The sequence below is a fragment of the Argopecten irradians genome, chromosome 3 (genome assembly GCF_041381155.1).
Source record: "Argopecten irradians isolate NY chromosome 3, Ai_NY, whole genome shotgun sequence".
NCBI lineage: Eukaryota > Metazoa > Mollusca > Bivalvia > Pectinida > Pectinidae > Argopecten > Argopecten irradians.
The window spans coordinates 9,248,921-9,262,868 of record NC_091136.1 but is presented as its reverse complement, the minus strand read 5'-3'; the positions used below and the strand labels follow the sequence as shown (position 1 = coordinate 9,262,868).

The 13,948-nt window shown below is 32.0% G+C and overlaps 1 protein-coding gene across 1 annotated transcript; it reads left to right on the top strand.

The window, feature by feature from the left end:
* Positions 1 to 3,778: 3,778 nt before the first annotated feature.
* LOC138317502 (uncharacterized) lies at positions 3,779 to 12,525 on the top strand. Its single transcript, XM_069259225.1, has 5 exons — positions 3,779 to 3,939; positions 8,072 to 8,283; positions 9,227 to 9,337; positions 11,538 to 11,574; positions 11,983 to 12,525. Exons 1-5 carry the CDS (start codon positions 3,890 to 3,892, stop codon positions 12,032 to 12,034), a joined length of 462 nt encoding a protein of 153 aa, XP_069115326.1. The 5' UTR covers positions 3,779 to 3,889; the 3' UTR covers positions 12,035 to 12,525.
* Positions 12,526 to 13,948: the final 1,423 nt, after the last annotated feature.

The following is a 13,948-nucleotide window of genomic DNA, read 5'->3' as shown; positions in this document are numbered from 1 at the left end:
GATTGGTATGTTATACCATGAAAATATTTTTGAAAAAAAAAATAATTCAAAGATACATAGAGGTTACACAATGAGTGGTTGTTGAATATTGAATTTATTCCACACGAGTGAGTTATTTTAAAAGTTACAAAAGACACGAGCTTTAGCGAGTGTCTTTTGTAACTTTTAAAAAATAACGAGTGTGGAATAAATTCAATATTCTACAACCACGAGTAGTGTGACCTGTTTCTACCACAATCATATTCGTTTTTAGTCGATAGAAATACGGCACGATACATTAACGTGTGTTTACTGAAATATGCAAATAAGGTGTAGTAATATTTTTATCAGCAAAAAGACACTAATTAGTATTCAAAAGTAATAGTTTGATAGATAATCCATCGATATCAAATTCTTCTAATTGGGAACATCTTTCGGGTGAAATAATACTCCTATAACGTCTTATTGAGTTCAAATCTTCATATTTGCTTCCAGAAAATAAAACTCAATGTAGGACTACATGTATACATGTAAAAGCATTCGCACGACACGGCATCGTCAATATTTTCCGCCAGATAATCAGCAAGCCATAGTACCATCAAGATCAAGTTCGTTTCATACACGTTAAATCTACGAAACTCATCAGAAAAAAATTTGTCCGTAAAGATGTATTATTAGTACTAAAGGTCAATTTAATATGTATGAAAATGTCACGTATTTTGACACCACGACCACGACGATTACACTTTCAAACAGCAGTTTTGGACGTCAGGCGGCGATCACAACATAGAATGACGTCATTTGATTATTGGTGACGTTGACAATGATGACGTGACACTGAGAAATAAGAAGTTCGGTCAAAGTTCACCGTGTCAGCCAATCAGAATGCGTACAGGGTTTATACCACGTGTGGTATACCCACGTGTGGTATAAACAAATTGTTAATCAACAGCTGCAGTGTTTATTCAATGTCCTGAGAGTTGAATAACACCGCCTATTGTGGTAAAAAAAGTTATACATTTTGGAAAGTTTTATGGTAGACTTGCGCAAGTTCCTATTTGTTGGGGACTAATGGTACATATGCAAATTATATAATATATATATATTTAAATATAAGGAGTCACTGCAATTATACCGTTATACGGGTTTGTTTAATGACAAACGTACCTAAATAGGTTAGGAGAACTGAAGCAGTTCATGCTGAATTTGACTTGAGCTACATTGAGTTGTATACTTGTATAAAGGTGTATAAAATTAGTCATTCCTTAATTGTTTTATCATTGTCATAACGTAGTCATAACGGATACATTGGTTTGCGCTGAAAGCCTCTTATAAAAGTTTAATTGCCATAAGTCAAAGTTGAGGAGGTTAGGAGGCAGTAATGCACATTATCAGGTAAAACAAGTCAAAGTTGGGTGTTTTCAGATTGGCAGGTACGTGTAAGTATATTTCAGGCATTGCCTTTTACTTGAGGCACACGTCAGTATTAACTAATGTAACGTAATGTGTCTAGAGCCATAGTCAATTGACCTTGGAGGGAGGTGAACGAAGTTGGTATAAATATTGGCTCTGACAGGAGGGTCAATATCTATGTAACTCAGTGAATATCGAATGTGTAATTATTTTGTTATAACTACGATATAATTTTGATTAAAGGCTGTTGTCCTTGATTTGTATATTGATAGAAAAGAGGACAATGTATATGATCATTCCATGGGATTCTACACTTTCCCTTATCTCCTCTCCAATGTAAGTTGTTTAGCAGTGCTAAACTGAGTTTCAGAGGTAGATTACAGGAGTAGGTCATTTATCCAACATAACAGCTACAGCTTTCACTTTCCCCAATATTTTAAACTTTCTTTTTCTTTTAAATTCTACAGTTCAGGTTTAGCTCAAAATTGTTTTCAGTAGCTTCCTGAATTTCACAATTTGACATGATATTTATTAATGTTAAATTGACCTCAACTTTAGGTAATGCTCTTTTCACATGTGAAGTATTTTGCTTGCATATAAAATTGTTTAAATTGTATCAATTTTGATTTTCTTTACATGTAACGAAATATGAAATGATATTAGTTATGTATGAACACTCAGTGACCATAATACAGTAAGCTAATGCAAAATGTGCAATTTTTGTTTTTGATTATTATCCTAACGTCATTTTGTAGCCATTTATTTCGTAACGATATTTTATGTTACAGAGGTATAATGTTCTCGTGTAGTCGATGTACTGTAACATTGTTTTGATTCAATTTATTGAATGCATTAAAATCTTCTAATCTAATGTGATAAAGCAAGTCATTTTATGATTAGGTTTTCTTTTTTATTTAGATAAATTCTGTTTTATTTGTATGTGGATGATCATTAAATGTCATTTGATCATTCTAACCTATTATGATATTTTAGCTTGTATTGGTAGTGTTGGATTTATTGACAGTTTGTTGCCATGTATTTGAATAAATTGACAATGATAAGTGCATTTGTTATTTTTATTTTCTTATAATTGATGTAAAATGATTATAATCTAAATACAAATCCATATTCTAACTTTGTTTCATTGAAGTTCTGATGACTTTTACACTTCGCGTACTTCAGTTTAAGCATTTTCTCAATCTTGCTACATCAACTAGTTCCTCAACATTTCGTCCTACCATAAATCTGCTTGTAGCTCTATTGTGATTTATGGGCGAAATGACTGTTACATCACGGAAATGATTCTTACAGCTCTGTATACTATTTCGTCTCCATTTAGAATTAAGAAGCCACGTTTGCAGATCACTAGATCATTATCCTAATGGGGAGAGTATTAGAACTTCTTTGGAGAGGACTTGACTAACGATTTACATTTTAAGCATACTGCAGTTTCGAGGATTGCTTTCGATTTTTTTTCTATTTGAAGAGTTTCCTGCAAACATTAGACAAATCGTGTTTTATTAGATATATCGACGGGGAGACAATTACCACCTGCAACATCTACAACTAGGGTTTGGACTGTGACCTATTGAATTGTCTACATGTAAAGGTAGGTGTTGAAATATACAGTATAGAGTGAATCTTTTTAAATCGCTACTTGTCATCAAGTAGTTGATGTTTTTACACCAAAATCGGTAAATTAACCATTCTAGGAGAAAAGGGTTCCGATTTTGGCGTTAAATCATTTTGCTTCCACTATCATTCTTTAAAGAGAAATAACTAATAAAAGCGAATTCGTTAAAATCTTCATCTTTAAAGTGTATTATTTTAGCATAATCCAGTTGATCAATAAGCATTCTTTGGTCAGTAATATTAAGACTATGATTAATATATTAATATAATATTTGAAACTTTGTATATTCTTCCGTTATAGTTATAGTTAAGGATATAAAATAAAAAATCAATAAAAAATCATTATACCTTAATAATTTCATAGTCTTCAGTCTTCATTAATTCCTGTGATATTTTCGTTTAGATAAGAACTCAATTCAACGATCATAGATTAAATTCATATTTAGAATGGTGTGCAAATTTATGTAGATTTTGATCTCCAAAAAGTAATTTGTATACAATATATTCTTCAGTAAAGCGATAAAGTGTAATATCTATTTGATATCATTTAAGTACAACACGAAAAAATATGTACCTTTTCACCTTAAAGATATAAAAGCATGTTGTTACGTCATTTCGAATTTTATTTATCCCGTGGCTTCATAACATTGATTGCCTACACGTTTCACTTAGAATACTACCAGTTTGTACACTATGTCTAGTGTATTCTAAGCATCAGTTTCCGGTTATGACGCTGTAGTGTTTCCGGATTTTGTGACGCGCTGTTAGCGGATAAACAACACTTAGCGCATGCGCCGTTACTGAATGGTAAATTCTACAGTAACAGTTTCTGTCTGTTAGTTTCTTTTCTGTTTCAGAACTCAAGATGAACGTTCAATTCCTAGTTGTTTGTTTCCTGGGATTTCTCTGTCATTGGTAAGACATCTCAATAATTTAAGTTCATTTAGCACTATGGAGTTCTGCGGACATTTCCAAAATATACATTATTTTGATGTTAATTTCTATATACTATACAAGAAAATAAGCAATCTCTCATTTTACCATTTTGAAACTTGTATTTATTATGTAAATATGTCCTAACGATAATGTTACCGGAGACGGTCGATGAAAATGCCCTTCGCTTCTCTTCATTTTGTTTACCTAGCATCTTTCGATGCCTCTCGAGCAGATGAGAAAACATGGTGACGTTTGACAAAGAATGATATGAGTTTCAAGATTGATATCCCTACCTATCCCGATGCAAATAGGCACAGTTTCTTCCACATTCCTAATATTAAGAAATTCCTTTTCTTAATATTCTCCATAGCAAAGCATTAGACAGTTAAGGATAGGTCCCTTAACTTCTGTAAAAGTTTCCATGGAGAGTTTTAAGTTAAGAAATTCCTTAAAATTAAGGAATATTGATGAAATAGGTCTAGATATATGTGCCCTCCTGTACGTCTCTAGATGTAAAATTTGTCTCCATACTTGTTTATTACATTGGTGTACGTAAACTTTACATTTTTGTTGCCTCAGATCTTTTAAATGAGTTGGAAAATATATACAAAACTCTATATTAAGTTTCAGCTCATCATGATTGTTTTATTTTGCTAAAAATTAAACATTTATTTATTTATTTATTTATTTATTTTGGAAAACAGAAACATACTCCCACTAACATATATTTCTGTAACATGCATTTTAGGAAAAAGAAATTCCCAGAGAGTGAACAAAAATCTGATCAGATGTTGAATTGTGTAGTGTGTCTGACCATTGTTTGCTATTTTTAGTAACAGTTAAAACTGTACCAGGAAAAAACAGTTTTCATGTAAGAGGGAAATAGGATTATTGCTCAAAACAATTGAAGACCATTGCCCGACCTTGAATTTTAAGTGTGGCTTTACTGTAACTGTGCGATTTATGTTCGTGTTTTCACGAATTTCAACTTCTCCACGACTATCTATTTGGCGATATCGACCTATCAGCACTACTTTACCTTTATTTGAAGTATTTTCACGACTATTTATTTGGCGATATCGACCTATCAGATACTACTTTACTTGGATTTGAAGTAATTTCACGACTATTTATTTGGCGATATCAACCTATCAAGCACTACTCTACCTGGATTTGAAGTATTTTCACGACAATTAATTTGGCGATATCGACCTATCAGCACTACTTTACCTTCATTTGAAGTATTTTCACGACTATTTATTTGGCGATATCGACCTATCAAGCACTTCTCTACCTAGATTTGAAGTAATTTCACGACTATTTATTTGGCGATATCGACCTATCAGGTACTACTTTACCTGGATTTGAAATCATTTCGCGCCAATTCATTTTCACGATTTCTTACTGTCGGCATTTAAAGCATTTGGTAAGTTGCATTGTCATCACGATGATAGAATTACCTGATTCCTCAAATACAATTTTCTCTCAATTACGAGTGTGGTCAATGACAAATCTGATTAGAATAACTCCTTATTCCCACTAGAAGATCTGACAATACCCATTAGGGTCAAATCATCAGCCATTGTACTTTGTTCTCCTATCACTTTATTTTTTCACTATAAAGTGAATTATTCTGTCAAAGTAAAATTGCTGAATGAATTTGCGACCCGAGTTTTTGGTCCTATTCTTAATGCAAATTTTGCATAAAGAGAAGATATTCAGTACAATTTGCTTTTAGAATAGGATCAAAACGCAGGTCGCAAATTCACTCAGCAATTTTACATTGATAGGATATTCTTTGGAAATCATATGTTTCCTGTAGTTGGGAGTTATTCATGTGTACAATGATTATTTATAATTTTGTATTAATAAAGCATTATTAAAGAATTTAATGTATGTAAAGTACATATCGCTGTGTTGACTGATTCTCCTCCTGTGTGAGGGCACTTAATATTATGTTATATACTAGGATTTTTCTATATAATAAAATTTGATTTTGAACCTAGAAATCACCCATTAGGTGCGACGTTTTGGTGACAGAATCATTTTCGCGTACATATGACCATAGACTACAGAACACAATATAATTACATACACATGTGTGCTGTGACTCAATGATATTTGATATATATGATGCAATTGAAATGAAGTACATAAATTGTAAAGTTTACCAGAATGTGACCTCTACTGGAATGTTGTCAGATCCTCTATCAAAGGGAGCGATACTATAATCAGATTGATCATCGACATATCGCCATTTTGGAAATACTACGCTATTTACGTTTTTCCTTGAAACTGTAAGTTGTTAAGAAAAAAAATAATTCAAAGTTAGTTGATTTATAAATATGTAAAATGAAAAATTATAACACATATGCTGTTGTTAACATTCTCGGAAATAAAACCACGAAACAAAAAACAATTACTTAAAGCAAAAAACTTCAGTTTTCTCCTTCTGAAACGCATGTAAATATTTTAAGCACTAACTTAAATCCGTTTTAGGCTGTTAAGTTTGATTCGAGAAATCGGGGGTCGAATGTATTCACTGGCCATGACACTACAAAGATGCAGGCGTATAGATGAGTAGTTTTAAAGTGTATATTTGCAGTTTTCATAGACGTACAGGCGTGGTTTGTGTATTAATTTCCGCTTTCTTGATTCAATATTGGTCATACCTTCATGTCTACTATATCTTGTGACGACGTCACTGTTTGAGTAAAATATAATATTTTGACAGTGTTTAATTCATGCTATGTAATTACGACATGGTTCCATCAATCTTTTTAATGTTTCCTGTATTAGTATACGATGTGTATATTTCATCATTTGTCACATTAGCGTATATGTTTATCGGGCACTGTGGTTTTATTTGTAACATAAATGGGGGCCGCGATGAAGATATCTAGACACATTACCACAAGCTCTTCACCTCTAGATCGCAAGTTCGAATCCCATATGAGGCAGTTGCAAGGTACTGGCCACAGGTTGGTGGTTTTTCTCCGGGTTTTCTTGATTTCCTCTACCAAGAAACCTGGCACGTCCTTACAAGACCATGGCTGTAATTAGGATATTAAACTCCTTAAACATATAACTTCATTATGAATTTTATGATTGCACTACTTTAAGATAGAAAATATTTCTTCTCTAATCTCACAGATATAGTATACGTATGGGATGATATCATTGCATACACATGTCATATCGGACACTTGTAAGAAGTGTTTATGACTCATAGTGCTGTCGACATGATATAAGGTCTATTGTCATTCTACATACTATACCACTCGCACCACTAAAATTCTGAATATTTCAGAGTTCAGCTATGTATTTAAAGTTTTTTTGATAAAAATGCAGATGTTATAAGACATTCGTTAATTTATGAAATCTGATTTATCTAAATATAATGCTGAACTCGAACATTACTAATATCATTGGAAATATTTAGGCATATTCCATTTCTTCAACAGAAAGATAAAGCTAACACAGCGTAACTATATCAAATAGAACAAAACATTACAGATTCCTTCATATTGAATATCTGAATATCCAACCTCTGTATATATTCTGGTTCAAAGCTACATACCTACACCAAAATAGTTTTTAATGTTAGAAATAAGAATGTAACACTAGTTTGTTATTTTTGGAGATTCGCAAATAGGGGCCGCGGTGGCCGAGTGGTTAAGATGTACCGATATATTACCACATGCCCTCCACCTCTGGGTCGCGAGTTCGAATCCCATGTGGGGCAGTTGCCAGGTACTGGCCGCTGGTCGGTGGTTTTTCTCCGGGTACTCCGGCTTTCCTCCACCAACAAACTTGGCACGTCCTTAAATGACCCTGGCTGTTAATAGGACGTTAAACTAATCAAACCAAAAAAGATGCGCAAATGTTGTTTACTTACCGTTAATACTACACTTAGAACCACCTCCAGGACAAGATAGTTTTTATGTTATATTTTGGTTCGTCTTGTTCGTTATTGTTTGTTTTTTGTACCCTTAAAAACAAAATTACGACGCATGTACCTTATAATCCAATAATCAATTCCATATAGCGTAAGACTTTACAATAGAAGACTGTTTGCTGTCATTATTAATTTCAATTTTTATCACAACAGTTCATCTACATCAACACCTGATGACATTGAGTATTCTGGCGATGGATCAGGAGACGAAGACATTATTATATCTACCAGACGTGCACCACCAACAACAGTAAAAATACTTAACGACAATAATGATATTGATGACGTCATAATCGATATTACCACGACACGTGCAGAAACAACATATATTAACAAAGAGCTTGGTAGCAGCCCACCAGTTGATTGTAAGTAATAGTGCATCATGTATAAGTTTAAGTATACTGACTATACATTATATAGAAATACAACCCTTAATACCTAAAGAAGATGGAAGATGTGTTTTTATTCTCAGCATGTAATACAAACCCCTTATAGTATATTTAAACATTATACATTGTGAAACATGTCTTTTATTTTCAATATCATTTAATGTGTTGAAAGAAGTATCACTAAAAGGTCGGGGAAAAATACGACGATAACTTTCTAAACGTATTTTTCTTCATTTACAATGGCAAGCAACTCATAGCATTGTAAATGTGCTATACTCACCTACAAACTATTATGAACGGAACAATGTTAAAAGACAAAGAATTTTAAATCCGTCATTTAAGTCTATTAAAACGTATATGATGATGATAATATGGCCAGGGCATATAGATACATACTTATCGATAAAGGATCTTATCTGTCGATCTCTCTTATTTCAATTTTACTTACCTGAAATATATAGGAGGAAGATGGAGATGTGTTTTTATCTTAATCCTTATAGTCATTATACATTTGATCTCTTTTATTTTCAATGTGATCTCTTCTTATTCCACTTTTACTTGATTCGCGATGTTTTAAAGTGAAACGGGTTTAGAGGATATTACTTTTATAAAATCGGTGGTACAAAGCTTACCAAGTAAACACAAATGTCGAGTTGATTTATCATCAATTTCAAATTCAAAATAAAAACATGGTGTAAGAACTGGTTAAATATCTACCCAATAGTGTGACTGTATGACTATTTCAAGTCTTACAGCTGGTGACATTTCAGTAAATTTAGGAAGCAATTTAATTGTCTATCCAAAAGAATGATTGTATGATTATTGTATCTGTTACAGCTGGTGATATTTCAGTAAATTTAGGAAGCGATTTAATTGTCTGTCCAATAGAATGATTGTATGATTATTGTATCTGTTACAGCTGGTGATATTTCAGCCAATCAGGAAGCGATAGTTGTCCTAATAGTGGTAGCGTGTGTGATATTCTGTTGTATCATTGTCCTGGTGATCATCATTGTAAGGAGGACACGCAGTAAGTATCATCATATTCAGAAAAAGAAATTCTTGATTTTTTTCTTAAATTTTAGAGGTTATTAAACAATGATGACAATTTGTAAATTTACATGATTTAGCAACATAGTCGTCTCCATATAAAAATCCGGGCAACTCGCAAAAAATGATTTATCAGTGTTACTAAGTCAATAAACATTTTAAACTAAAAGTCTACTTTCAAATCAAGAAATGAACATCCAAGTTCAAATTAAGAGCAACATACAAGCCACTTATAAAATTTATCGACCGATATTCATGGGAAATAATATCAGAACCAGGAGGATTGACGATAGCAATCATACAGATGTGGGTTAATATTGGGTTATTACGACTAGGGTGGCGAAATATTGGGTTATTACGACTAGGGTGGCGAAATATTGGGTTATTACGACTAGGGTGGCGAAATATTGGGTTATTACGACTAGGGTGGCGAAATATTGGGTTATTACGACTAGGGTGGCGAAATATTGGGTTATTACGACTAGGGTGGCGAAATATTGGGTTATTACGACTAGGGTGGCGAAATATTGGGTTATTACGACTAGGGTGGCGAAATATTGGGTTATTACGACTAGGGTGGCGAAATATTGGGTTATTACGACTAGGGTGGCGAAATATTGGGTTATTACGACTAGGGTGGCGAAATATTGGATTATTACGACTAGGGTGGCGAAATATAGGGATATTACGACTAGGGTGGCGAAATATTGGGTTATTACGACTATGGTGGCGAAATATTGGGTTATTACGACTAGGGTGGCGAACATTGAAAGTCGACATTATATCTCGGACCAGCAAAGGCGTTAGAACTTATATCACGAAATGTAACGCAGATTTTGATGGTGAGATCACGATATTGACCTTAAAACGTTTCTATAGTTTTCATCTTTGGAAAATGTAAACATATTTATGTGGATTTACATTGTTTAGGAACTTTCTACGTCTTTGTCTGAAAAGAAACTATGAGGAGGTATTAATAACATTATCTTTGCAATTGACATAAAGGGACATACTACGCTAGTTTAAAAATATTAATAATTGTTAGATGATGATAAGCAATTTAATTCGTTACAAAATAAAAAAAGTTATTTTACTGTTGTATTGTGTAGTAAGACAAACTAAAACACAAAAATAAGAGTATCTTCATTGTATCATATTATCATTATCAACTTTACATTAATTTTTATACTGGAATGATGTAAATGACATCACTATGTTTATTGTAAATTTCATAAGTGAACGGCACGAGTGGAGTACATCTACTTAAAACAATATGTGTAATATCTCTGTACAACAGGCTATTGTAATTAGGGCACTTGAAGTGTGGAGTGCATATAGGGACGGACGTTCTGACGATTTATTATAGAAAATTTTGTGAGAATTTCCATAGGAAAACTCTCTGACTCATATACCCTCAGTCACCTCTTATATTAGTAAAGCTATATCGACTAAGCCTACAGGCCTGTGTATATTAGTTAGAATTTCACTGTCTTTATTTCAATTCGAAAATGAAAACTTGTTCATGTGTTATGGATACCTTTTTGAAGAAGTATTTAACAAACACAAAGATATATTATTTTTTCCCAATTATACATTAAAATTGTGTATAAGTTCAATGCAAATGTAAATTTCACACATAGAATTTATCGTTGTGTGACATATTTTAAAGTTTTTTTATTGGGTGAATACATCATAATGAAAAACTTAATAGATCTTTATTCTATAAATTCATGGGGCAAATGATAAGTTTAATATTGTACTTGTACACAGAACATAATGACATAATTAAGGATAAGTTACGACTGCCGATGTCGCTGACGAATAAAGAACGTTTACCATTCTGTGTCACCTGCCTCTATACTGCACATTTTCAGGAATATCCGTAGAAATCGATATTTTAGTTGAATTTTGTTTAAATAATATTACTTCAATTGCATTAGATAACAGCTTGATTTTGTAGCTATAATTATTGTGTTTGTTTATATATAACACACTAACCGTTTTCTTTAGTTCTTAAGACCCCTCGAAATCTCTTCCTGTACAAGCAACATTCATTATCATAAACGGACCATAATTTTGGTTTTGTAGACTATAGCTATTTCTTGATAAAATATGAAATGAAGAATTACCTTAACATGGTTTCATAAACGTGAAAACCCTTTAATGTTCTTCCATTTCAGAGAAGAAGAATGTCGAAACAGTGTATCCCAATTCAAAGTAAGTATACCTTATTCCGTTGATTGATTTTTATTTTATCTAACCTACTTTTATTCACCTGGCTTTCTCTTTTTAATTTTGCTGAATTTATTGTGTTTTTGTTCGTTAGAAACTGCTGCACTTCAACCTTAGATTGTGATTAAAATATACTATGATAAATGATTAGATTTAATGCTGTATAAATTAATGACCAACACTTCAATATCATTTAACACTGATTGCATCCTGGTTTAGTTCATCTCCATATCATATACAGACTTTTTTCTTAAATAAATATATCACACGAAACAAAACGTGTATGTTTTTGATGAAATTACTGAAAGTTGAAGTGTTAAACAAGTTTGAAGTATATGGACATCATTGATATCAGTAAGAAATAATAAAAAAACAAGTCTGTTTTTCTTATAGGATGATGTACATGACATCGACTTACAGCAAAAGTACGGAAATTCTGGTATAAAAACCACGACACTCTATTCATATACAACAAGGCTTCTCACCATCAGAGACGAGCAACCAACAAGGAAACATTACCATAATTCCTAAGTGGGAAGTTATGATATAAACATCGGATGTTACCACTCGCGGGGACGAGGAATATACAGCATCTGACCTTGCTGGGAAAATAACTAAAGCATCGGATGTTGCGTCTATCGGACAATCGTATCAATTAAGCAAATGCCACGTCATTTAATTTTTTAAATTCAGTTTGTTTCGAAAGCATCAGAAAAGTAATATGAGTTAACCTTGACGAATTTAGAATAATTGTATCTTAATATGTTACAAACATTCGAAACCTTAAGTTTGACAATTCATTTACCATACCTTTACATATCATGAATCCCGGAGGGGAATCAATTTTCATTTATTATGCCATCTATCGCATGAAAATATAACATTTCTGTTCGAGTGATTTGGAATAAAAATAAACATGTTTTTTAGGAAGTATAAGCGATTCTACTTTTTTTCTTTTCTTTATTAATTAAGAACACAATATATGTAATATATAATATAATTACTTCTTTAAATCTGGGTGCAGCTGTTAGTAAGGTATGTATCTAAAGCATAGCGATTTAGAAGTACTAATAAGGCGTTACAGGGCATTATTATTTGCACTCATAACTTGATGAATCATTTCCGTCATATTTACCACGAATCATATTGTGCTCTAAAAAGAAATTGTCAACATAATTATTATTTTTGAAACAATTAATCGGAAATTTTTGAAACACTTTATTTGAAAATGAAGTTCGACATCAAAGTATAAAGAATTTCAAAAGTGTTAATTTTAGAAAATATTTATTATTCAACCTAAAAAAAAGTCTATATGATTATATGACTCGTCAAGTTGGTACTTACAGCGTTTTGTTGAAATACAACATTATACATATATAGTCTATTAAATTTCATTCGTCAAATACCATTTATATCAAATCTATGACTTTCACTTTCCATGACAGTTTTCGAATAAAAACGTTCTTTTCATTATAAGATTAAATTAACAATTAGATGTATAATAAGAACCAATCAAATTTATTCTTTGAATCACCAGTAAACTAAATATTAATTTCATATTTACATATCTACATTTATTGATATATATATTTCTTATTTCTTATATGTAATAAATTTCTCTTTGAAAATGGGATAAAATAAAACATTAATTTCCAGATGATAACGTGTGTAACATATTTCGAATTGTCTTGGAATATCAGAGTTACTCCCCATGTGTCTGTACATTAAAAAGGGATATGATATGTATGATAATTCACATCTTTATTTCATCAGAACGATGGAGTGTATATATTTAAATCAATTTAAAAGTAAATCTCATTGTTAAAGGCAATGCATTTATGTAAGTGAATACGTTTTTTAAAGTCATACTTCCGATGAGTAACCCTATTCTGCACACAGCTAATTTTGTTTCTTGGTTCTCTGTAGTAGAAGGCTAATTTTATGGTTGATCTGTGTTAACGGCATTTTAGAGTTCACACTTACAACATGATGCAGATTCTGCCTATTACTTTTTCACAAACTAATGTGTTTTTATGATAACATGTGCTACTAAGGTTAAGGGTAAGGCCTATTGCTTTTTCACTCTAAAAACGGAGAAAGAATTTAGTATAAAAGTGCATAAAATTACTTCATGAACTCAAAAGAAACTGGGAATAATGCTTTTAAACAAGTCAGAACAACTGGTGGATGATTGTATTTACCTTTATTTCAAATTATTGCTGATTTTCAAAAAAAACCTTCAAAAACAAAGTCAATGATATCATTCAGAAAAGGTTATTTGAATAAACTGTAATTCGTTTATTCTAAATTGTAGTACAGTTTTAGGACTAAGTAGATATTACCAATGGAAACAAGTCGT